General features: G+C 40.2%; 1 protein-coding gene across 2 annotated transcripts in view; it reads right to left on the minus strand.

Annotated features, from left to right (window-relative positions):
* Positions 1 to 25664, minus strand: part of bmp2k (BMP2 inducible kinase) — a 45519-nt gene extending 19855 nt beyond the window's left edge. For both annotated transcript variants that reach the window (XM_029438803.1, XM_029438802.1), the window contains exons 1-5: positions 24693 to 25664; positions 5869 to 5987; positions 4076 to 4181; positions 2940 to 3082; positions 270 to 391 (exon numbers count right to left, since the gene is read on the minus strand). In XM_029438803.1, the coding sequence (XP_029294663.1) occupies positions 270 to 391; positions 2940 to 3082; positions 4076 to 4181; positions 5869 to 5987; positions 24693 to 24837 (635 nt within the window). In that variant the 5' untranslated portion in view covers positions 24838 to 25664. The remainder of the gene's footprint in view (positions 1 to 269; positions 392 to 2939; positions 3083 to 4075; positions 4182 to 5868; positions 5988 to 24692) is intronic.
* Positions 25665 to 26468: the final 804 nt, after the last annotated feature.

The following is a 26468-nucleotide window of genomic DNA, read 5'->3' on the forward strand; positions in this document are numbered from 1 at the left end:
AATGTTCCTGCGTTCGAAATGCAAGTTTTCTTCATGAATGTTTTTAACAGTCCTGGGTTTCCCGCAGAGTTCCTGTGGTGCAAAAGACACATTACATGCTGGTCTGTCTAAGCAATGGTTATACATGACATTACCCACCACTTTGACAAGTATAACAACCGTTATTGCAGCAGCCAGAACATAGAAGTGGCAAGTATATATTACGCTTTTACCACATTCCTTTGTTGAATGGCATGTAGAACATGTCTTTCACTGATGAAACCACATACTTCTTAATCTCATCCTCCACAGCAGTCACTCCATCTTTATGCGGCAGCAAAATCTTGTGAGTGGAACTGCCAAAGTCACACAGCACATAATTTCCCTGGTCGTTCAGCAGGATGTTTTCAACCTGGTAAAAAAGGAACACAGATGTTTTAGACGTTTTAATGAACAGAAAAACACGAGGAAAGTCACGAATGAAAACGCAACACTAGAGTATAGACAGTATATGCAGTGAGAGATGCAGTTGAATGTAACTTGGTCTTGACTGGCTGATGCCCAACCCGCAACACCCACAGGAAAGGCAAATGACAGCAGCCGAAGATTACAACTGAAGATGCAAACATGTTCGTGTGTGCACCCTATGAGAAGGGATAGTAATCGCTTCTGTCATTTTGAAAGTGTTACAATTATGATTTCTGCTTTCATATAGCTGTGTTTGTAGTTTCATATTTTACATGTTAAACCTGCTTCGAGTCATTAAGTCCTTAAATGTTTAATGTACATTTTAAGAAACACAGAAAACAAAGAAAAAAGGAAATTTCATAGGCTGCTGCTATTTAGTTGTTTTAATATACATTTCTTCTAAGTTGTTCATGTGTAGAACTGGTCTGACAATAAGCAGCTCCTTCTCTACGGACAATCTGCATCCTGTATCATTTAACAAAAGCTAGACTGTGGTTGTGATTGAGACGCATCATTCCATCAAAATCCCATCAGCTGTGCAGACAGATGAAGGAACAAACCAACTATCATATATCTTCTGTGAGAGACTGTTCACTTTTCACCTCCGCACTAAACATCTCACTGTCAACACATGGACTCTCATCTAAGTCATTGTTTTTCTGAATGTCCTCGAAAATGTGGGGATAAAGTCGCTTGTTACAGTTATTCTGCCACATGAGTCATCATAGCTGCTCTCTGGGCTGGTACACAGAAGGCACATTTCAATAACAAGTCCGTCTGAAGACAGATGTTTCAGATGTGTTTCTTTTTGGAGTGTCAGGCCTCGGTTTTTAAATAATACTTTTTAAAAAAGGACCACAGCAGAGTAACGACATAAAACAGCAAAGAATGGTATGAGGAATGATTGATTGAATGCTAGAACATAATGAAGGCAGGAGTAGCAAAGAAAGAGGACACAACAGAAAGAAAATGAGAATGACTGAAAGTGCAACTAGGGCATAAGATGTCAAATGTGAGAAGTGAACATCTGAAAATGGAAAGCCAGTAGGAGCTGTGGAATATTTCCCTTGAAAATATTTCAAGGGAAAACTGAGCGAATGAAAGCAACAGTGTCTCAATACTGTTGACAGCGCGGGGTTAAGGTTTTTCTTTCTGCACTCTCACTTCCCCTGGCAATGCGTGACTGGGCCTCCGTGGTCTTTTGTGTCCCTCAGTGTTATGCAAGCCATGTAGGCTGAACAGATAGATACAGACAGCGAACAGAGCACAGGCCTGTGAAGCTGAAGGGACCGCACTGTTTAGAGGCTTGTCCAACTGGACAGAGTACAGCGGCCCACTGAGGAGAATTCAACTAGGGTGGGAAATTACCACCGGCCTCCAAGAAACAGCAGAATGAGGGGGAATCTGGCTCGAAAATCTATTCCACAAATCAAGTTAGCTGAAAGTTAGTGAGGAATTTCAAGATGGACCAGCTATTGTGGCCTGTACAAAGAGTAAGTTTGGTGCAGGAGAAATGGGAAAGGGAGGTGGGATGAGCAACAAAAAAGGGGGGGGGGTGTAGGACGAGAGTAAGGAGGGGAAATAACACCGCAAGCTGGCAAAGGAAGCGAGGGGCTGAAGAGGAAGCTGGGGAGTTACAACGAGCAGTGAAGTGAAACCAAAGTGCTCTTTCTTCTGCTGACCGAGCAGATTTACTTCAGTTTATAAACATCATCTGACATTAGATTTAATAAATAACTGTTCAAGTGGCAAACCACAAGTTCCTCCTTTTGATTTTGTTGACATCTACAGAAATATTGAGAGATCTTTTTTTTTCTTCTGTTTCTGTTGACAAAGTTTGTAGCCGACAGACTTCACTTTTACCGCTCGTGGTTACTCCCCAGATATTCTTTTACCGATTCTGATCCTGCTACCAGGAATACTATGCTTTTGCTTTTTCAAGACGTTTCCGATCCACTGTGTGTTAAGTACAGTGAATGTAGCATCGAAATAGCCCTACCAGACGAACATGGACAACAAATTACCATCGTGTTGCAGTTTAGTTTTTTGCCTCGGGGAAATTTTAAGGAGTTGTGATTACTGACAACTTTTGTTGAGGGTTAGGGTTAGGGCCTAAACACTTAGTCGATTTAACGTCACTTGACAGAACATTTGTTGAGAGATATGAATGATTTAAGTCATTTATGAAGCAGAAATTCCACAAATTATCTGGCAGCAGCTTCTAAAATAATTTGGTGATTGTTTTCTGTTAATATCTGTCTAAAAATCTTTTTCAGCTGTTGGTCTGACAAAAATAGCCTCTAAAAGATGTTACTTTGGCTTGTAGGAAATTCTGATTGTGATGCATTTTACTAATATTTCACAAAATATTGATCATGAAATCAATTTAAAATTCATTAGCTGCATCTAACCAGCAGATTAAAGTGTTTTAATGATGGGACAAAGAGAAGGAGAAGAAGGATGGAGAGGGGGAAGAGTAACGCTCTCCTCACCTTGAGGTCTCTGTGGATGACGGGCGTCTTGCACTGATGCAGACGGGCCACGGCCTCGCAGGTGTCACAGAAGACGTGGAGGACCTCAGCCTCAGTGAAGCCCACATTCAAACGCTGGTTCATCTGCTTCACCACCTGACCCGCTGCAGGAGAGAAATGGAAGGACAGCTTTAGGACTCAGGTCGGGTCAGGCTGGGAAACGGGAAACCAAACACCAGCCAGCATGTTTGGTGTTTGGAACAACATTTTCCAACTGGGATGGTTGCAGTTGTCCTCTATAAGTATCCCCACATTCACACCCTCAAGCTGACCCGGTTAAAACTCAATGTATACAATATAGCAAATAATATTTAAATGCTTAGATCTTTAGCCATTATCAGTATAAGTCAGCTACTGTTTTATGACCCTAGAAATAAGCCACTATTCTAGAAAAAAACACATGTGTCATTTGAGTACATTGCATATCTTAAGCATATTTCGAAGACAACAACATGTGTGCCAGAAAATGAAAGCAAAAATATTTTTGCAGTATTTGGCCTGCCACCAGACGGTCATGAGCAGGACAAATGTTTCAATCCTTTTCTAACTAAACTAAACATGTCACCTTGTACAAGCTGCATCTATCTGATTATTCAGCAAACTAGTTTAATGAGGGCAAAACAGCTCAGAATAGCCTTCCAAAAAGCTAAGCTGAGCCAGCGAGCTGCCACGATCAATAGAGGGGCCACACAAACGGACAGAGGCAGCAACAAAGTGCTAACATTTAAAAAGCCACTTTACCTACTTGGCCCGATAAACTAAATGTTCTTAGTTGGTGAAAGCTAGAATCCATTTATTGCCCAATGTGCAGTGAAGTTTGCTTCATTTTGGAAAGCATTGCTGTAACTTATAAAAGTGGTGATATGAAGACCAAACAGCATCAACCATCATAACTACAATGTGCGACAAGGACCAAAACATGAAACCATTCCTTTAGTTTTGCTTTAATTTAAAGTTTGGTTTCATTTAGTTTATTGGTCCCAAAATAACCCTAACAAACCCTGACCCAAATCAGAAGTCTGACACCATAAACAGAAACCTCAGTAAAGGCTGAATTAAATGAGTATTAAACAGGGTGGCAAACAGAGGGGCTTTACCTTTACAGTATTCCATGAGGATCAGGACCTCCCAGACGCTGTCCGACACGGCATTGAGTGTGGAGTCCAGGTAGCCGACAATGTTCTTGTGGCCCGACAGCTCCTTCTATATACGGGATGAAAAGATGGAACTGATCAGGACAGAAAGACACAAGTATTCAAGAAGAAGAAGAAGAAGAAGAAGAAGAAGAAGAAGCTTTGAATCTCTAGAATAAAATAGTTATGGACAAAATGCCAACTACACAAGTCTCAAAAAACACAATGTAGCTATTTGGTGATAAAGTATATATTTGGGTTGTGTACACACACACTGTTGCCTCTTTCTGTAAGTGCTGATGAGTATTCATGTTTGGACTTGTGTGGTGCTTAAATCTTTATTTGCTCGACAGAAGGCCACTGCTACTCAATGTACATTTTAAAATAAAGCATGAAAAACTGGAATACCGCTCTGCCCTTTCGTCTTTTAAAAGAGGAATATACAACTAATGTAAACTGCATTAAAAAAGGCCATACAAGTCAATCATGTGAGATAAGTTACAGATAAACCAATTGCCTAAAGTTGATAACATTTTTAATCAGATTTGTTTTGTTTTATTTGAGGGGAGGGGGGGGGGGGGGGAATGTCCAATTTAATTTCTGCCTCAAGCTACTTGTGAGTCCATATGACATTTATAAATGCGTCCTAGTTTTCAATGTATGAGCAGCAAAAATATACGGAAATCACGTTCAAATTTGCAAAAAGAAAAACTGCCAGAGATCGCTTCCTCGGAGAACACATCCCAAAAAGTTAAACATCCAGCTGAGTCCAGTCCAGTCTTGCAGTCAATCTACTGTGTGTGGCAAGAGTGCTTTTTCTATTTCTCCATGTTCTTACGCCTTGCTGAGCTCCACTTAACTTGATTCATTAAAGCATCACAGTGTTTGTGGCTGTTAAACGGCAGCATGAGACGAGAGACTTGCTGTGTGTTGTGGAAACCGGCACACCTAAGGCAACGTCCCAACAGGCCAGAACTGTGTCAATGTGTAAGGTCAGCTGGGTGAGTATTACACAGCTGATGAGACAAGTGAACAGACACACAAAGCAGTGTGTTCAGAGTGAGCTGTTCACTGACACACTGGGGTCAAATGCTCAAGACGAAACATTCACTGTCGTCAAAGTCTGGTAGGTTACAGAAGAAATAAGAATATCGTAACTTTGAAAAAAACCTTAAATTGTCTGCTGTAATAATGTGAGTGCCGGCTTTGTGTAATAGATCAAAGGTATCTGTTAATGGACAAGATGCATTAATACAAAGTCACCCTGCACAAAGCCTAAAGGCGTTAGCTCTTACCAGACTGGAAATGCTGGCAAACAGGATGGGTTAGGAAGGTGGAATGAAGCAATTTCTAGGCACCTTGCTTTACGAGGGCTTGTGTCCCATTTCAAACAGGAATTATGTCCTTAAACACCTGAAAACTGAGAATGCCCTCAGAAACTTTCTGATTTTCAGAGTGAAATGGTGTGGAGATGAGCAAAATGATGAGTTACTTATTAAAATGTTCAACGCCAATCAGCTGTCTCCAATATACAATCATGCAAATGTCCCTTTCAGTAAAGGTTTCAAATAAAATATTACCGCAACCTACAGCTGCACAGTTCAGCACGGGTTATAATAGGTTTGATGATGATTAATATTTGTGTAATGAACATATTATAAATAAAGCTCTTGCAATAGACAAGCAAGAAGACTTCAGTTGAGTCGAGAGATAACGTCTGTAATGTCTACAACCAAACTCTGTGATGCAGCTCTCACCATGATAGTGATCTCCCTCTTGTACACATTCAGGTCAGGGACGTTGTTGACGTACATCCTTTTGAGAGCGCAGCGGACACCGCTGTGCGTACGAGCCAGAAACACCACCGAGAAGCCTCCTGGAATAACACAAGATTAGAAGAAGACAGAAGTCAGCATTACATCAGCACACTTACGTCCTTTTCACACAAGAAATGTACTTAATTATAGGATGATGGTTATCAGAGAGACTGTGTGTAAAAACTGCTATTTGAGCATTAAGGATGAATTACTCAATGCTCACACGAGACTTGATTCTAAAAATAAAACCGAACTTTACACAAACCTGCCTAATCAAATCATCTTTTCCCCAAAACATCTTATTTTTCACACGGATTTCCAAATTCTGTTGACCTTCTCAGTGGAAGATTTGAGTGCTGCCAGGTGTGAATGTGGAACATACAGGAGTACAAAACATGGTAGTGTACATACTTTGATCTTCTTGAGTCAATTTAGAAACAAAATTGTCCATCAGATAAACTGCAATTAAGGATTTATAAATAAAGGTATAAAAAGGGTTTACAAATCACCAAGAGCCAATATCAGCAAACTGATCTCAATGCAAGACTCATGAGCAAGTAGTCTAAGCTTGTATATCTTAAATGGCATACAAGTGTAATCCTGGAGGAAATTAAGCTATGCTTATAAAATAAATAAATATAGCAAGGTTTTAAAAGAATGAGATAAGATGAAAATTAACTGGGGGATTGTATTTTTGGTGGGAAGTGGGGTTTCTGGTGTAGGGTTGGATATCGTTTGGATTTTAACGATTCCAGTTCCACTTATCAATTTCAGTTCTTAACGGTACTTGATTTTGATTGTTTGCGGGGGACAAAAGGAGGACACATGCTAATTTCACAGAAAGAAAAAAATAAAACGTATTTATGAAAACCTTTTTGGTTTTCGTTTGGATTCAGTTCTTATTTGGAACAGAGTTTGGGTTCCCAACCCTGGACAGGGACAAGGTGTTTAGCTGGGGTGCCAGACTGTTGGCACTGTCCTGTGTGCCTCTCTGGGTGAATGGACTCTAGCACTGTGAGGGGACAGTATCCGGGCTCATTAGGAGGGGATCACTGAGTCACTGAGTCACTGAGTGGTGGGCATCAAAGTCCACCGACTGAAGAGGAGAAAGAAATTATCCACAATGGTGTGCTTGTTGCCTAACAAGTTACCTTAGGTCAGCTGAAAAACAGCATTGATTTGGATTGTGAGTGAGCATTAGTGAAGGGGAGCTGCACTGACCAGTGGGCACAAAGGCCCTTATAAAAAAGTGCATCATAGGCATGCACGATATTGGAAAAAACTGACATCATATTATGGGCAATTTACTGCCATATGAAAAAATACAGGAATATTCAACCTAAACTGTGTAGGCTACATTTTAAAGTAAAATGCATCTGGTGCACTTTGAGAGCAACATTAAAAAGGCTGGATAAACAATGTTGTGCTCTAGTAAACAATATAATCATAAACACATTGGTGATGGATTACGAGACATGTTTCAAGACGGTTCAGGAGGGTTGTAGACATCTCTGCAGACCCCTCGCACAGGACATTCTGCCCCTAGTTGACAGTCGCACCAGGAGCCCCCTCCCTCTCCCGTAGGGCGAGAGGGCAGAGAGCATTAAGTCCACGGCCCAGGAGCGGCATGGTCCGGGTGAGAGGTGCTGTAAAGCTGCCGGCCACCTTCCTCCCCGTCACCGAGCCAACTTTTTATAGATGGTCGCGGTGCACATGGAGAAAATGCGCCCAGCGGGGTAGCACCGGCGAGAGGATCACCCCGAGTTGAATCAACCGGGCAGACACCCGTTGAGAAGTGTAAAAGACAGGTCATTGGGAAACTATGGTGGGTCTACATAGAATGTAGGTAAATGATCCTAAGAGCCTGGTGATTTTTGATGCAACCGTTTTAAAAATGTGCGTTTCTACTGCTGACAGTCACACGGTCAGGATTAGCTGCATATAGAAAAAATACAAACTGCTGATGAGACAACAAGCATTATGCTGATGGTGCTGAAATGGGTAACATACACAGAAGTATATCAAATAGCCATCGCAAAGGACACAAAACACAGGAAAATAAATGTTTCAGGATAACATTTAAATACAATAACTTGAAATAGCTCAGATTCAGGGCATAACAATAGAACAGTTTGAATAATGTAACAAAAATATATTTGCTGTATGTATAAATGAAGCTACCCAGCAGCTGTATCCACCGACCAGCTGCCATCTAAAAAAAAAACTGGAAAATAAATTCTGCCAAGACAAAGTACAAGAGCCAAAGCTGTTTACGCCCTGCTTTATGCTGTTCATTGATTTGCCTCGGTCTGCCCTGTGTGCTCAGGTTAGCTTGATGGTGCTTCAAAACTGCTGGGCCTGGCTTTAATTGATTTCCTGTAACAAGGCAGTTGAGTGCAGAGCGATCCAGAAACTTGGGGGGGAGTGGGAGTTAACTTTAAGCAGAAAACCAAATCATTGACAGTCTTGTGAAAGAGCAACTTTTAAAACAGCGGGATGCACTCATTCCTAAAGACTTTCTTCAAGATGAACCTCAATCATATGTGATGTAGAGTCTGCTTTATGACCCTGTCATATCATGTCATCTTGTGCAAATCTCAAGCTTTATGTAGTGCTTTGACATAAATATGTAGGATGCAGACGTAGTAAAGATCAAACTTAAGGCAAGAATGTTGGAAAGAAGATGTGGGGTTTGCATTGGCCGGATGATAAATTTTACAAGGCACAATCCATTTGCTTGGGCAAAGGGCCAAAAAGCTGAAAAGAGCAGACTGTGTAAGCATGCATGGACAAGATACAAAAGAACAGCTAACCTTCACACAAAAACAGAACAAACTAGAGAGCAACACTTAGCACCCTAACAACCAAATTCACACCCACTGTGTTGCCTTAGAGCACACTACATGACATTACTTTGTCTGAGACAGTTGACTTGAAGAGAATGAATGAAGGTCAAGATTTGTTTTGGACCTGCAAAAGTCATATTGTGTACATTCCAGCCAACACCCACTGGAAGCGTTTTAAGATGCCCTTTTGACATCAGTCATCCGCGTGTCTCACGGAACAGATAACCTTTCTTATTTTATTTTATTTTGGCACGTTAGCGAGCCGCTATCCATTCAGTTTCCCAGGAGCCACTGCTGACAGACGTTTACGGAAGACAGAGTCAGTGTGGATTGGACGACAGAACACCTCACGTCGCTCACATTTTGCTTCCAGTGGGGATTCCCAGTCATACTTTACATAATATTCACACATCCTTACACTGAATTGCTGACAATTCTTCCTGTGATTCCCTGACTCCAGTCTGTCATAAGAAACTAACTATTTCACAGATCCTGGCAGCCGGCGTTGAGTCTCTGGAGGGGAGGTGACTTTTGGAAAGCCTCAGCCAGCCCAGGCCATCCTACCAAACGCTTCATGTCTGCCTGCTGGCCTGCTCTGGGACTGACAGAGGACATATGCTCCAGGATCAGATTCTCTCTAAATCACCACCCTGGGGCTTGTGTTGCCTCCCATGACTATGCCAGCCACGGAAGTGGTACACTATTGAGTGTATTGTTCTCCTGAGTGGCTCTGGATGGAATGCTTTGTGCCCAGCATACAAACTTCCTGCACAAATAAGGGACCCCTAAAAAACACAAAGGGTCCCCCTCTGTACAGGAGACCAACTACAACCAATGGCAAAAACAAAGCAGTCTGTAAGGAACTGACAGTGACTACACAGATGCAAACCCCAACATGCAACATTAAACAATGGACTTGAGTGAGAGGTGCAAGTACCTGAGCAGACTGGGATTCTCATGCAACAACAACAGTGTTTCTCTAATGACGACAGTGAAACAGAAACCCGACATCAATGACATAATTCATACACATTCGACAAAGAAACTAGGCAGGGGAATTCATCCCATTGCTCTGTGCGATCACTTAACCATCATCTTGCTACATGTGTTTTCATGAAACCAAATCTTAATTCCATTTGAAAGCTACTGTTGTCAGTGCAGGACAAATGGTTCTCAGCCCGTTTGGCTTACACACCTCAGAAAGATGTGACACCTACTTACAGCAGGATGGTGAACTGTGATAAGTTATTATGATTATATATTCTCTCTTTATAGCCTTATTTATTTAATTATTGGCTAGATCTAGGCTGTGGTAGCCAGTTCCATTTACAATGTGGCTCAGATTAGTAAATTCCTGGAATTGTTAAACTCAGTGTTCAACATCTTCCCCATCTGTTTAATTAATGAAAAGTAATGTAAAAAAACATGTATAGAGTCATTGAGCTAAGCAAACATGTAATATAATTTTTTTTAATATTGTTTTGTTTATTTTGTAATTAATAAATGCAAATGAAGTGTCAATCGAAAGGTCAGAGTTCGGCATCCCGTTAGCAAATATCAAAATAGCACTAATAGCTTGATACATGCCGTGTTTACAGAGTATCATCTGTAAAGATTGCAACAGCTGTTCATGGGCTTTTATCAATGTGACAATGTTCAAGATGGATATATTTTTACTGGAAATTATCTATTGGACCTCTGCAATGACACAGGGCCGTCCACTCGTTAAGAGGTTAAATGTGAATAATTCTTTGTGACGGCCACCTGAGCTTAAATATTTATTTATTAATTTTGTTGATTAAAGTGCATTTTAAATAAGAGATTTAGAGAATCTCATCACCAGATTTGATAAATTTCAGATTTAATAAGATGCTATTGGACTTCAACCCCAAGAGGCTGTAGCTCATTTTAGAAGAAGTTAATCTGCACATTGTTTCATATTTAATTAATCATCTGCCTTCTCATGTCCTTACTTCTCTTAAGCAATCTTGAACTCACTAAGGCACATTTTAGAGTCACACATTGGATTTCTTATAAGATGGCTGTGTTTGCTCCAAGTTTAAGTTACACAGACCGATAATACAGCACAGCAAGGTTCAGAAGTGTAACTGAACCCTTTCAGTGTATTAAAGCACTGCTGATGGGCATGTCTAACTCTGGTGCTCAGGGCCCATTAGTCACATCTCACTGTTATTGTACCGCCCTCCTGATCGTCTGAGCTGACTGCACTGTGGAGAGGAGATGGAAGCACTTCACTGCGAGTACTTGGTCAGTTGTCAGTGACAGTTGGAAGGAAAAACCCTGAATCCATCAGGCCAAGAAGAAAGGAGGGGGGGTACTAACATTACAGCCTGGTACTGAGCGAGGGCTGTAATTACTGGAGAATTTTCCCCAGCCCTGCATCAAGCGCTAGGGACCCTGACATCACTGCAAAGCCTGACTAACTAGGACAGTCACAGGCAGCCCACATGACAGCCTGTGGAAGAGGCTTGAAAGAGGATCTGAACAGCATTTGCGAAACAGATACTCAGCGTGCCTTGTGATATAGGCAAGAGAGAAAAATCTTAAAAAGTGGAAGAGGAGTGTCTCAGCATGGGAGGATTAGAGGATATAGCAACATGCAGCTAACAGAGATGATACGTTTATAGTTTCTGCTCCAACACAAGGCACAGATGTTCTTCCTCTGAAGCATGATGTCATCTGTGATAACAGACCACTCTCTGACCGACAGTCCCTGGCACATCTCTCTCTCTCGCTCATTCTCTGTCCATTTCACTAGTTTCAACCCACAGCTTTATACTTAAGTTAGCGTAACATCTTATCTTGTTAAAAAGCTACAAACTAAGAATGTAGTTCAATTCATAGTACTTACTTCAGCTGCAGAGGTGATTTTAAGAAGTAAGACTGCCATTTCTTTTGGAGCAGGCTTAGGTATTTCCTCCTAGGAGGCCCGCATCCCCTAAAATTAACCCACACAAGTCTTCCCAGCTGTAAAGTTTGAAGATAAGAGTAACTAGCTTAAAACAACTTAAAGTATCCTCTGGTTTGCACTGAATTACAAAAAGTTTGAAGGATATCTCGACTTTATTTTAGCTTGCTATAAAGTTTTTTTAAAAGTGAATATGGTTAATGAAATACTGCCATGGTTTTTCTTTTGAGAGAATGATGATTTTTGTACTTGAAATGAAAAGAGGTGAAAAGTAAAAGTTTTACTTTTAATAGCTATTCAGTTTTCTGTGCCTCCTTTCGCCTGCAAATCTCCTCTTGGACTTTTGCTCAAGTGAGTGTCATTTCATAAGAAGTTGGAAAAGGATCACCTTTTAGGTAAAAAAAAACATCTACATCACATACAGACTAACAGGTGTTGTTTTTCCACAATAAATGTAGGAAATGGATTTCCATCGTAAGGCTTCAAGGTCTGGCCGGTTTGCTATGCTGTGCCAGCTGCTCTTGCTAATTACCAATAATGACTTTTTGATCCCCAGCGCTTTAGCAAATCCTTTGAGATTTGGCATTATACAGACTAATGTAAGGACTTTTGTTCTTTGGCTGGTTAATTTCGTGATCAAACATGTCATTTAGTAACTGTGAAACTTGAGTTACAACAAGCCTGCAGAGCTGAGAGTAAAGGCAGCTGCAAACATATGTTAGAAAATGTAAGCGCAAAACATGACAGACATACCAGTTTGCAAACACCAAGCACTTGTAATCCCCTTAGACTAACGACTATCTGTTAAAAACACCGCTTAAGCGGTTTCTCTCGAGTCCTCAAAAGTTACACTATAGCAATGTTCACAAAACCATCAGTGTCATTGGTTGTTGATCCTAAACATAGACATGCATTTGCTTTTAGCAAGTAGTTGAGAGGTTCTGCACTCTGTGAGCTTTTTCCTGACAGAACACCACACTACCATGTCATCTTTTCTGGGCCTTTCAAGGTAGAAATCCTGCTTTGATTTTTGGGTAAAAGAAAATCTTTAAAAACAGGTCGATTTTTTAAAAATGTATAGCAAGTCAACTATTTTACTAGTTTTTTTTTCCTTAATAAAAAGACGCTGCTTAATCCACACGTGTTTCTCATCCCTTTACCTTAGTTAACCTTAAAACACTGTCTCTTAAGTTTCCACATCTAGCTAAGTAATATGCATGGCCATAGCAAGGAGATAACCAAGGTTGTTGTAGTTCAGATATTTTTAAACTTTCAGAGGTGAGGGTGGAACTCAGCCAAAACACAGAGGAGATAGTGGGATGCTGCAAACATACTGGACTACAATGAATCAAAGGTGAATTAAGAGTGGGAGTGGAAAAAATTTGAAACATCTGGGAGTGTGACTTGGTCGTAAGCAGCATCAGCATGCCGAGCGCATTTCACACATTTCAGTTGTAGCTGTAGAGATTCCAGTAGTTATTGTCACGGTTCAGGACAGGGGAGGACCCAAATGCAGGACACCAAACAAGTTAACAAAAAGAGAGCTTTAATTGACAAAAAAAGCTAGCAAAATACAAAGTAACAAATAAACTGAAAACACAGACCAACCAGGAGGTAGACACGAGGGAGAACATCACGTAACATTGATGACAAACCGACAAGGAACAATGAGACAGACCAGTATATATATATATATATATATATATATATATATATATATATATATATATATATATATATATATATATATATATATATATATATATATATATATATATATATATATATATATATATATATATATATATATATATATATACATATACACACACACACACACCTGGGGGAGAAAGGAAAAAACACAAGGGCATGATGAGTGAACACAGAAGGATCAAATTAACAATCACAGAGGGAGGGAAACAAGACAAGAAACAAGGGGAAGTAAACATTTCAAATAAAACCGGAAACACGAAAACCAGATTGTGACAGATCTTAAATATGGATCAATATGCGCTTTTCAGTACAAGATTGATGACAAAGTACCGTATTTTCCGCACTATAAGGCGCACTTAAAAGCCTTTAATTTTCTCAAAAAGCGACAGTGCGCCTTATAATCCGGAGCGCTTTATATATGGATTAATTCTGGTTGTGTTTACTGATCTCGAAGCGATTTTGTGTGGTACACGGCGCTCTGTCAAAATGTTTTAGTACGACTTTTGTAAACTACAAAGCCGCACTGTGCTGCCTATTTCTATGTTTATAGAGTTGGGACATGTTTTTTGACTCAGAGTGAGCACTCCTTGGTTTGTTGGTTTGCTGGGGGCGTGTCAGAGTGAGCGCTTCTGCTTTGCGAGGATCTTTGTTTACGGAGCTGCGAGATCAACACGTGGAGCAGAGACGCTAAAAAACTGTGTTTGTGTCTGTGATGCTTGAGCCTTGGAAACTATTTGTCTTTTTACGAAGTAAAATAAGAACAGTAAAGTCAAGAAAGCAAACCTTGCATCTTTATTGGAGGACTTTTGCATGTTAGCTAACTGTCTAGCTACGCATAGGGATACGCGCTGTACTTGCATAACACGCACCGCTTGCAGCATTACGGCTACCGTAGTCAGGAGCGTCGCGGAGTAATACATACTGTGCTTCACCATAATATTACAGTGTGTGTGTATAAGGACCCCAAAATGGCACCTGTCAAGAGACACGCTTACGACGCGGACTTCAAACTCAAGGCTATCAGTCACGCAGTAGAACATGGGAATAGAGAGAATTCAACATTAATGAATCAATGGTACGGAAGTGGAGGAAGCAAGAAGATGACGTTTGATTTGGCGGTATCAGACTGTTTTTTTTACGTGTTACAACTGAACAAGGTTGGGAGTTATTGTGAATACGCTCATTAACGTTTGAACAATGTTGAGTTATTGTGAACACGTTTAATAAAGTTTGACTGACTGACTTATCTGACTGTTTTGTTTCGCTTAATGCGCCTTATAGTCCGGTGCGCTTTATATATGAAAACAGATCGAAAATAGACCATTCATTGACAGTGCGCCTTATAATCCAGTGCGCTCTATAGTGCGGAAAATACGGTAGTCACAAAAATCATTCCACAGAGATGTTTTTCTAATCTCTACTATAAAAAAATGAGTTTCAAGTTTTTAGGAATCACAATTATTCGAAAGTGGAACCCTAAACAAACAAGGCTTCATGAATTACCAGTATCTTAAGAAGCTCTTAACCTCTTACAATGTGGGCGAATTTACCCGAAAATGTAACTTTAAGGAAGAAAATAAATTGTTGCAATTATCTCCATTCAAACTCAAATCAAAAGGTTTTAAGTAGAATCTCTTCATCACACTTACATCTGATTTGTATTCAGCAACACACTGCTCTTCCTCACAATGGAGAGGTCACTTTCAGCCGGCAAGTGCCTTGTAAATCTGCTTAGTACCAGTGCAGAGCTTGAGCCTGACAACATTACACGAACCACCTCTGCCATACTATTTCTTTCATATGATGTACTGTCCATAATATGAAAATGTGCGATCTACCCGCACTACACCCTCATGTAAACAATGCTAGATCTAAAATGGTTTTCAAAAATTGGCTTTGCAAATGTTTTATGAGGAAGGACATTCATTCAAAACATTTACACACACACATGCGGTATATAGCACTGTATGTAAACATAACTTTTGTTTGTTTGCAAAGAAATCCACAGGGCACCTTTAAGGAAAAGACATCCATTACATTTCAGCAGAATTCATGGCAATCTGTTGTAGATTACACAATAGGTTGTGTGCGAATTGTGAAACTGCACCTACTTTGCCTAAAAAACATAGTCTATAATCTGACCAGGCAGTTAAGGCCAGCTTTCAATACTAGACCGGTTTTGATAACAATCCTTGGGTTGTGCATACATTGAAATTTTGGCCACTACAAAAGAGGCCAGAGGGGCAACAAAACTTTAGGATTCATCTTTTGTGACTCCATGGAAATCCAGCCATTGGATTTTAAAAGGAACCTTTTTAGCACAGTGTTAGTCAAGGGGTATTTGGTGCTAGATGAAAGGTTAGTGGTGAATGTTGGTTACCAAAATGAATCTGAATAATCCTCTCTTCTTCCACAAACTTGCTAGTTATTGTCAGACCGATCTCGCAGTAGCTCAAAAGGTTGGACAGCCACGCGGACAGAAAAACTGAACGGGCTTTGCTGTTGTCAGAGCTATATAAAACGAGTATCAGTCCTACATATCAGTCAAACCTTACTGGCGACCAATGATCTCAGAGTCTCAAAGAATAAACATGGGTCAAAACTACACACAATCCTGTCTGATGAAGAAGCATATTGGGAAAAGCCACAAGAAAATCAAACAGCGAAGCATCAGTCGCAGTGAAATTTTTTAAACAAGGAAAAGCCCAAAGAAGAACTTTGAGTAATGCCCTGTCAGCTAAGTTTTAACCACAACACATAACGCTCCTATTCGCCCATAACACACATCTCAATTCTTGTGTGCACAGTAACTCCTGTCTGGCAAGTGAGAACTGCAAACACCACTACAGACACTTTGACGCATGTGTCACTAAACTGTCAACCTGACGACAGCTCCTCCTTCTATTTGGGCTACGTGTAAAGTGCAGGAGCCTCGACTGCAATCATTCTCATTTCTACCCCGTCTCAGGTGAATTATCCAAAGCTTCAAGTCTCTGAAGATCAAGTCCATAAAAGGTAATATGAGGAGGTGCAGCGATGAGTGTACATGTTTTTTCATCCCGAGCTTAGTGAGCTGGAAGGTGCTGGCAGTCAGCTCTCATACATCTTACCTCAATGGTGTTTACAACTGAACCGACAGACACAAGTGGCTGTGCTTTGGAGGCTTTATAATGAAATTATGGAAGAGGCAGAGATGCTGCTGGATGAAAAGGATACATGAGGGTGAAAACATTACAACAGGGTCAGTTTTGAGTCCAAGTTCAACACTGCCAACAAGAAAAGAGGAGGGAAAGATGAAAATAGATTTGATTTATTTTTTATCTTTGAGATTTCTCACCAAGATGCAATGCATTTTCTATAAGTTTACTAATGTATGCAGATTTATTTTTCATTAAACCACATAAATGTGTTCGTGGTAACAAAGCAGACAATAATGTTATTATTCTTTTATTGTGAGATAAGTTCTCTTGGCTTCATCACAGTAACATGACAACTGTTGGGCATAATTTAGGACAGCAATGAAAAATAATCGTCATTTTGTCAATACAGAGACTGCAATCAAGCAAAATACCAGAATGGGCGAATGTCAGTGTAGCTCAGACTATAAAACTTTTAAAATGTTCCCCAATGTGGTCAGGTCAGACTAAACAGGTATTTAGTGGTGGAGTATGCAAATGGACCATAGTTTACATGAACCTAAAGTTAAATAAAGAAGATATGCAAAAATCACCAAAATTAGATTATTCTGCTTGGGCCATTTTGGATTTCTCTCTATTTTCCTCTTCCATGTGCTAGTTTCTCAAGTCCACAGAGATTGAGGTTATTTTCAAAAGCTTGTTGGGATCCTGTAAAACTGAGTTTTTCCTTTCTTAAATTATGTAATTGGATTACAATGGATGGGTGCCTGTAAATACTTTACCATAACAAACAACAAGATCAGAAGTATAATACACTCAGATTCCATACTCCCCTGCAGACAGGAACGACATGTCGGCACTATGTTTACAGTGCCCACAGTCATTAAGAGTGAGGCATTCATTCATCACTTCTGAGTGGAGTCATGCTGGAGTCAAGTGAACTCACATAAAACCTATGATCCATTTCCAGCCTGTACTTAGTCCCTCCAGAAAGCTGATCATGACTAAGCGCAGACCAGGAAACATGTTTTTTTGTTGTACACAAGTAATGACAGTTTATTGACACTAGGCCTGAGCAATATATTGATTTATCAGTCATCTACCATCCTTTGTTTATCATAGTAAGAGAGAGACGATGCCAGAACTACTGCATTTAGAAAGAATGCATACAATTCTGAAGTACGCTCATCCTCATTCAAGAAACCAAAACCTTTCATAAAAAACACAAGCAGCAATATGATATCCCAGTGCACGGCTGTATTTGATTTGAGTTATGCTGCATGCGTTTAAATCCTCTGAATTAAATCCTAATGACATGCATGTGTCAAATTTGGAGAGCAAAACAGTCATTGAAAGTACGCTAAACTGAAATGTTGTAGTGGACTTCCACATCAATGTCCTTCTGTTTGGCGGTCTCCATGTGACCAGAGTTCACTTCCACATTTGGCTCGACACCCTCCTGAAATCGGGTGATGATGAATCGGGAGAAAATAATTCAGCAGTTTCACAAAAGAGGGGAGGGACGGCAACGCAGAGAGGCAGATACAGAAGGCCTCAATGAGCAAGCACAAAGGCAGCGATACCCATCACGGGACCAAGTGCTGCGTCGTACCAGCATTCTTTCTAGGGTGCTAGAATAAGACAACAAAGGGGCACAATGTGCCTATTCATCACCAGTACAGTATGCCAATATAGTAGATGGGATGCATTATTCACCCCCCCTCCCGTGGCAGAGAGGGAGGATCAAATAAGTCATTCAAAAAAACATAATCAAAAAGGAACGCTCTGACCTGCACGGCAATGAGTGATGGCAGAGACTAGGAAACCAATTAGAACTGCACTGGTATCAATCAAATTACGATATTTCTTGTGTAAGTAACTGTTGGTGAATCAAAAGCATTTAGCAAAATACCTTTCCAACTTAGAGCTCACCGATTGTCAAATATACTACTTCACTGGAATTGTATCATAATGATTGTGTAATTGTTTCACGAAGCTCAGTTAGCAGCTCTGTAAGGTTGTCCTTGCTTTGAGCTAAATTATATGTCAGCATGCTGACATGCTCACAAGAACAATGCTAGCATTCTGATGCTAAGCAGGTATAATGTTTACTATGTTCACAATCTTAGCTTAGCATGTTAGCATGCTAACATTTGCTACTTAGAACAGAAAATACAAATTAAGAATCATAATTCCTCAACAATTTGTAGAAAACTTGTTTTTTTTCTAATAAATATTATTTATAAACATTAATTATTGTATGAAGGAGGAATCATCCTCTGGGGACCATGAATGTCTGTACAAATTTCCTGGCAATCCATCAAATACTCATTGAGATATTTCTGCGTTTTCAAAAGTGGTGAACTGATTGACAGCAAAATCGCAGCCTCCTTATTCATTTTAAAAAGGGGCCGGCAAGTCAAACATTGGGGAGTCTACCAGAAAAGTTGAACCTAGCTAACTTAACTTTAAAATAAACGCAATGTGGCGTCATGCAGTAAGGCGCTGTGTTGGCCAATTAATTACATGCAACACAACACAACGTTGATTTCAGTCTGAACCAGAGCACAGTAAGAGAGTGGCTCCAACATCATTGTAAAAACACCAAATGAGGGAATATGGCGTTACAACACGGAAAAAAACATTACTACGATATCGATTACAACCATATCACTCAGCCCTGACTGCTTTTCATTTGATCTAAATGTGTCAGACCCAAAAAGGCAGCCGCTATCTACAGTGTATTTACTTAACATTTGGCTTTCGTTTATTATAATCTCTATAACAAAGCAAACAAGAAAGAAATTTACAACAAAGAGCTTATCAAATGTACTCGGTTCAAGTATCACCGCACGTGCATTGACACACTTGTTCTCTAAATGTCGAGTGCAGAGGCCAAAAACCTGTTTGGTAAATGCTTGGCATTTGCCCGGATCACACGTGGCAAAGGACAAGGTAAAAGTCACATGTTCACCGTGAACACAGCTGCTGTTTACATGGAAACGGTGTTTGCGTTTCTCCTGTTTACATGATCTGTGGCTTGTCGTGGTCAGGGAGTCTCTGCGACCAAGGCTGAGAGTCTTACACGACCCTCATCTCTTCAGCTTGTGCCTTACAGAGCACCACTATAAACCCCAGTGTCAACGCTTCAAGACTCTGTTGACAGCAGTCGAGTAGGGCAAATTTGTGTGAAGTCAGCATGTTCAGAGAAAAACTTTTTTGTTTTGCGACAGGCGTGTGTCACTTAAAATGCACAGACAATACTCAGAGGACAAGTCAGCTGAGTCAAACTTTCGATATGGAGAAGGTTAGAAGAATTAGAAGATGGAGGTGACCCTAATTAGACAGGGCGATGATGAATTATAGCCTTGCCGTTAACATGCTTGTAGAAATGCAAACATAGGAAGTGAAACCACTGAGCCAAAGTTCTCCTGTTAATTAGAAAGAGGCACTGACATTTTAACAAGATTTTACCAACACATGCAAACATGACCCATTGCCTTGTACTTGCAGTGAGAGGCAGGTACAGCAGTCATGTAACGTGGACGTGGTCGGGTGAATGAATAACAGTGACATAAGGGCTCTTATGCAAGTGAATCTGACAAGACGACATGTTCCAGGGGCAGTTATCTGTTCAATTCTTAGCGGCTGTTTAGCAAATAGCTTAATTAAATTTCAGTTTTGGAACAGTTTGTCCGCCTTCTTAAACAGTGGCTTCAAGCGATCCAAAATACAATTCATCAGAGGTGTATTCATCAGAGAAACTGATAGTTTCCTGTGGAATAAAAAAAGAAGTTGTAGCAAGGTTTACCTAATATACTGGAACCTGTAAGTGGGTATGAGTGATGTCTGAGATCAGAAACTACTTCATTAATTAGGTACCTGGTATGATGACATTTCTATACATTAAAAAAACAATTTGAGGCAGTAGTGGGCTTTAAGTAAAACAAAATTAAGGTTTTTAAGTTAGAGTAAAGTTACTTGTATCATATGAACTAGAAAACCTAATAATTCAATTGGTACCTCCCATGTCCCGCTAGTTTAGTCTAAAATAATGCTCAAAAGTTAGGCTAAATTATGGCAATGGAGAACTTGCATGACCATTTTCAAAGGCATCCCTTGACCTCTCAACTCAAGATATCTGAATGAATATGGGTTATTTTCTTTGATACCCACAGGTCTCTCCTTTACAGATATGCATAGGTTATGCAAATCCCATGTAGTTGGAGTTTTTTGCATGCAGTACAAATGGGTTATTTTCACCTGTTCTTATAATGGTTTCTGCACACTGGGATCCCTGAACAGTCTTGGGATGGCATACATTGGGTATGACTGAAAAGCTGAGACTATTGTGGATTCAATGAGCCCACATGTATTCATGTGGGATGAAGTTACTCCCCATAATAGCCAGTGTTTCCCCTACCGTTGTTTCCTACCGTTTTCATTTTTCAAAACGCATAATTTATCAAATTAATTTTCCACACATTTCCTAAACTTCCAGGCCCCGACAAGGAGTTGGTGGAGAATAAGGGTGACATGCTCACAGATGCATCCTGTTCCTACATGTCATTTCTGGGTTCCTCTTGGAGACAGCACAAGATAGAGTTCAAGAGAAACCACAGAGGCTCAAGGGGAGTGGAGAGAAATGGCTATGTTCCTACTCAAAGTAGGAACCGTCCAGCTCAGCAGATATGTCACTGGAAAAAATAGCTAACCACATGGCATCAAGAGAACTTCTGAGCTTGACAAAAGTCTCATTTTGAATGTTTTTGAATGAGATGGTGTAGGTTTAGAACACAAATAAGCTAGTACCTGATCATTCAAACATGTTTTCAGCGTTTTCTCTTCTGGCACAGCGGCTGAATAACAGTTAAATAAGAGAGTAGGAGATGAGCCTCTCAAACAGCTCATGATGCATTCAGTACCTAGACATCAGTCAGTGCCCCACACTGTCCAGCAACAGGTTTATCCAAGTTATTTATTGTCATATGTACAACAAGAAAAGTATTCATCGGCAATACAATTCTAAGATCTTAGTCTCCCCACAGTGCTCACTAAAAAAAGTCTAAAAATAAAATCAAAGTAAAAATACATACATACATACATACACACATACATACATATATCAAATAAAATAAATATTTGTGGAAGACTACAGTAATTGCAAAGTGAATCAATTGTAATGTAAACAGGAGTGTATATGTATGGGAAAGTGATTAATATAGTGACATTATAGTGGTAAAGTATATCGTCCTAATCAAACCTGGATGTCCTATGAAAAGATGGACAGGAAACTAAATTAAGCACATTTCCTTACCTGGTATTCAGTACAATTAAGAAGACAGGAAGAAATGAATATGAGCATCAATTTAGATTTTGTCTCGTCATGTCAATGGTTTATTAATGAAGGTACTGACGGGGCTTCTGACTTCAAATGTCATTGTGCTGATCTGGACAAAAAGAAAACCTAACTGCATAACACTGCAAAGTTAGAATACACTCTTCTAAACATGCCTGGTGGTCTCTGGGCTACAATGGCAGCTAAATCCAGAAATTAACCTTGACACGTATATACACCAGTTCGCCAGCATAGGTCTTTAAATAGAACAAGACCTGCAAATGATGGCTGGTTACCTGCCAAGTGGTTCCGGCCACAAATCCCCCAAACCTCAGTAAAGAATTAGCAGCAGTTGGACGGTGGTTAGACGTCCGGTGTTGCTGAATGGGCAGCGCATGGGATCACCAAAGAAACATGGGGCAGAAAAAGTAAAGTGCTCCGCTCCCTATGCACTCATGACACTGTAGAGTGCTATATTTAAATAAAAGCATCCTCAAGATTCTCATGTAAGTGTGTATTTACATCATGAATATAAGTGAAGTGGTGGAAGCAATTCATTGATTAACTATGGTTTCAGTAATAGAGTAATGTGTTCTCTCATTTCCTGGAGTATCTTTATGACAGTCATTTTCATTCTACTTATGACACATACATTAGAATAAAAAGCTGTCAGCCCATAAAATGGGAAACGTATACTTAATTCTATACCGATTAAATGTGGTTCAACTTAATGCGTTCCATTGTGTCGTTTCTCATTCTTACCCTAATAAATATAGTCTGTATTTAACCCTTTCTGTCTTTTGATGCTGTAAATATCACATTGTTGCTTCTGATGAGCATTATGTTTCACTCTGAAGTCTCAAACCAGCCATTTACTCAGACAGATTTTATAGCTAGCACTTTTACTCCACCTTAATGACTGAGGAGCAGTATTCTACCGTTAGAGTCAGACATCAACATTTTGTCTATTTCTAAAAGCAGCAGACGCTGTAAGGGAAATTAAATAGACAATTATATGATTAACTGTGCGGACTAGACAGGCACAGCCACCCAGCCCTTACCTTGGACCAGAATGATGAGCAAAGGTCACAATACATAACCTTGTGCTCCTGGTAGCAAAACCAGTCACAGCCACTTCACATGATTATATGATGACACAGACTCATGACTGTTTGCAAGAATGGGTGTGTGTGTGCGTGTGTGTGTGCGTGTGTTTTTGGGAAAGTGAGGTCAGGTTTACAGTTCGACTCAACAGCATGTTTGTCATGACAATGCTAACTAAACGTCCAGATTAGTAAGTTATACATTTATTTATAGTGACTTACAAAACATGTATTTAATAATTTCTCTTTACGTTTCATTTGATTTTAGAATTAAAGTCCGGTGGGAGTAGCTCTGCAGTTTTTTGCCTTAGCATAGTTTCCCTTTCACCCACTTGAACTCTTTCAGGTTTATATCATGTTGGCTGACCTTGACTTAATAAATCAAACAGTAGACCGAATTAGATTTACGTTTTAAGATTTATGCTTTTTAAATCAGTCCAAGTGTCTGTTCAGTACTATCGTCCCTCCACAGATGAACTGTGTTCAGTACTGCAGAGGGATCTTTAAACACTAGTGCATATTATAGACAAAAGCATTGTGAATATTATTTTGATAGGTGAAATGTCCCCCTTTGTTCATTAGCATCACCTTATTCTTTATAATAGAGCATAACAAATATGTCTACCAACTACTTCCTGGTAAAGAAAAGACCCTTATGACCAATTAGTCATCTAATTAGCTAAGATGAGTTAGCAGGGGCATTTCCATAAATCAAAAGGATGTTTCTAATTAATACACTGTGATAATTAAGCAGTAAACCATTTGTGAAAGAACAGCTGTTGAGTGAAAAACGTTTGTTAAATTCCCACTTCCTCATTCTCTGCCTGTGTGACTGTACATGGAAGATTGTCATTTCAACATATTTGAACACAAGGTTTTGTTAAGCCTTGAAGAAAAAGTCAACAGTCTCCAAGAAACCTGTCGACATCCTCAAGAGCTGTACTGCAGCCATTGCATAAGACATCCATTATGTGTTTATCCAGCAAGTACTGTTGTTACTCGTTTTGAAATAGTATGCAATCTATTGAAATTAGTTCATGTTACCCACAAAACTATAGTGTATCTCAGCCCGTCTATGGAGAACCCAGCCTTTGTACATTTTAACAGCTGCAAAAATAACTTTTCCTATTCCTAAAAAAAAAAATGTGTTACCTTCATCTGACAAAAGCAAATGGCAGAAGAACGTGTTGGACAAAGTGGGTTTTTTTTTTTTTTTTTTTTGTTTGTTTGTTTGTTTGTTTTAAAGGATGGATCTTTACACCATGTATGTTGACACAGGGGGATTGGCTCCCCAGTGGAGCAGCTGAAGCAGGATGTAAACTACAGCTGTATGGGGAAGAGTTACAAGTTTTAATTCCAGCTATGAACCAAATCCCTGGTGCCCCACTGTAAATACCAAAGTGTGCATACCCTGGAAGAGAGAACGACCTATTTCAATCCCTCTGCATGTAGTTTCTTGGGAAATAAGCAGATGTTTAGGAAGGGGGGGGGGGGGGGCTGAGCTTTTACTGTGGTGGGCAAACCAATTACCAACCCATAAAAAGGAACAAAGCTGGAGGAGTTGCTTCACTGCTGTGTCTGTGTGAGTTTTTCTACCAAACAGAAGAGGACGGGTGTGTCCTGTCCCGGAAATTGCAAAAGTGCTTAATGTAAGAAAATGTTGTTGAACACAGTGTAATGCTAATCGTCTGTACATACCCTCTGCAATAAGCTCATCCACGGTGACTTGATACCGGCCGACCGCAAACACTTTCCCGAAGTAGCTGCTGACTCCGGAGCTGGAGCCGGACGCCCCTCCGAGCCCGCCGCTCTCAGACTTTGGCATTCTGGAAAACTTCTTCATCCTTTACTTTGTCAATCCAGCCACCAAATGCAATCCCTGTTTTTTTTTTCGGTGGTAGATTAACCACACAGTCCAATTTACCTCGCTTGTGTCCGACGTCCCCTATCTACTTATCTGAAGTATTTTCTTTTCCTGCATGCTCCGAGTCTAGTTCTTCTGGAGGGACTACTAGCTGTCGGGTGATACGACATGAAAGTACAGTTAATATACAGGCGTCACTGTGGGATGATATAACCCGTCGATCTCCAAAAGCTCGTACCAGTGACCGCATACACTCACAAACGGCCAAAAAAAAGAAAATAGGGATGGTTAGCTAATGTGACATCACTGTAGCTGGCTGCAGTCGTTGCTAGCATGCATGGGCTTAGCGGTGTGCAGTCAGGACGCTCCGCCAACAATGAGAAGAGGGCAGGGGAGAGGCACAACAATGCAGCAGATACCGGTGTTGATAACACCACCTCCGACGGCGAGTAATTCCTCCCGGCAATATATCCAGCACCCCAAAAGCAGCCTTTGCGCTGTTAGCTTCACACACCCCTACTTGTTCACTTCAATCGGGCGAAGCGGCTAGTTAGCTCGCTACTAGCCGCGGTAGTTAGCGGCTAACGAGCTTCGCTAGCAGCCACAGCGGTTCTTCCACAAGCCGAGCCAGTCGGAGTGAAGGTGGGCTAACAAAGTAGGCAGCCCGAACCTCACACAAATAAGCGTCAGCGTCTCCTCATGAACCCTCCCAGCGAAGACGTTTTCGTTGGGGTCACCTGTTTCATCTCCACTCACTCACCTCTGTGTCATTTTCGGTGGAGCTTCGCTAACATTAAACTTCTCGTGACTCCCCAACGGTAGGATACAAATAAGTGGGTGGTTTGTTATTTACCCAATGAGAGTGACAACCTAACCTGACGTGGCCCCGCCCCCTCCTATTGTTATGATTGGTGTAAGTGGAGAATGTATGGAAGACAATTAATGCCAAGAAAAATGAGAAAGATTAATGAATTGTGCGCGATATAAATGGAAAATATTTTTCAAGATAGAAAATATGAGATATGTCAAAATGATGACATAGTAAACCTTTCTCAATACAGACTTACAGGATTAGAACTTGAGTCTCTAAAATGGGAATATGCTCTTATTTGCAATTATGGTAACAGTGTTCTTACTTAGACCTCATGTAAACCTGTTGTGTGATAAAAAATAACACACTAACACTAACATTTCAACACAAACATCAACTGTACTTGGATCTTATATATGATGTATATATCAAATATAAGCAAGCACGCTATATATACTGCCGTGCATATACAGACCCAGAGGCTGTGCTGTTGTACAATGTTAGCTGTCCAAAACATGAACCATAACTTTATCCTCAGACAAAGTAATTTCGCTGTAACAAATAACAGATTTCAACTCCGAGATCAAAATGTATCTTAGAAAGGAGTTATTTAATAGAGCCACCAGTAAATTACTAAAAGAGCTGGTGTCTGAGAGGACAGACCGTTCTCAACCTGAATACACCACATATTCAAAATCTAAATGATTCATTTCACACCTTAATTTTTTTTTTAGCAGTTTTAATTTGGTGACACTGTATGAGAGGTAAAACAAAAACAACAACAGCTTTGAGGTTGGTT

The sequence above is a fragment of the Cottoperca gobio genome, chromosome 9, assembly GCF_900634415.1.
Source record: "Cottoperca gobio chromosome 9, fCotGob3.1, whole genome shotgun sequence".
NCBI classification, from domain to species: Eukaryota; Metazoa; Chordata; class Actinopteri; order Perciformes; family Bovichtidae; genus Cottoperca; species Cottoperca gobio.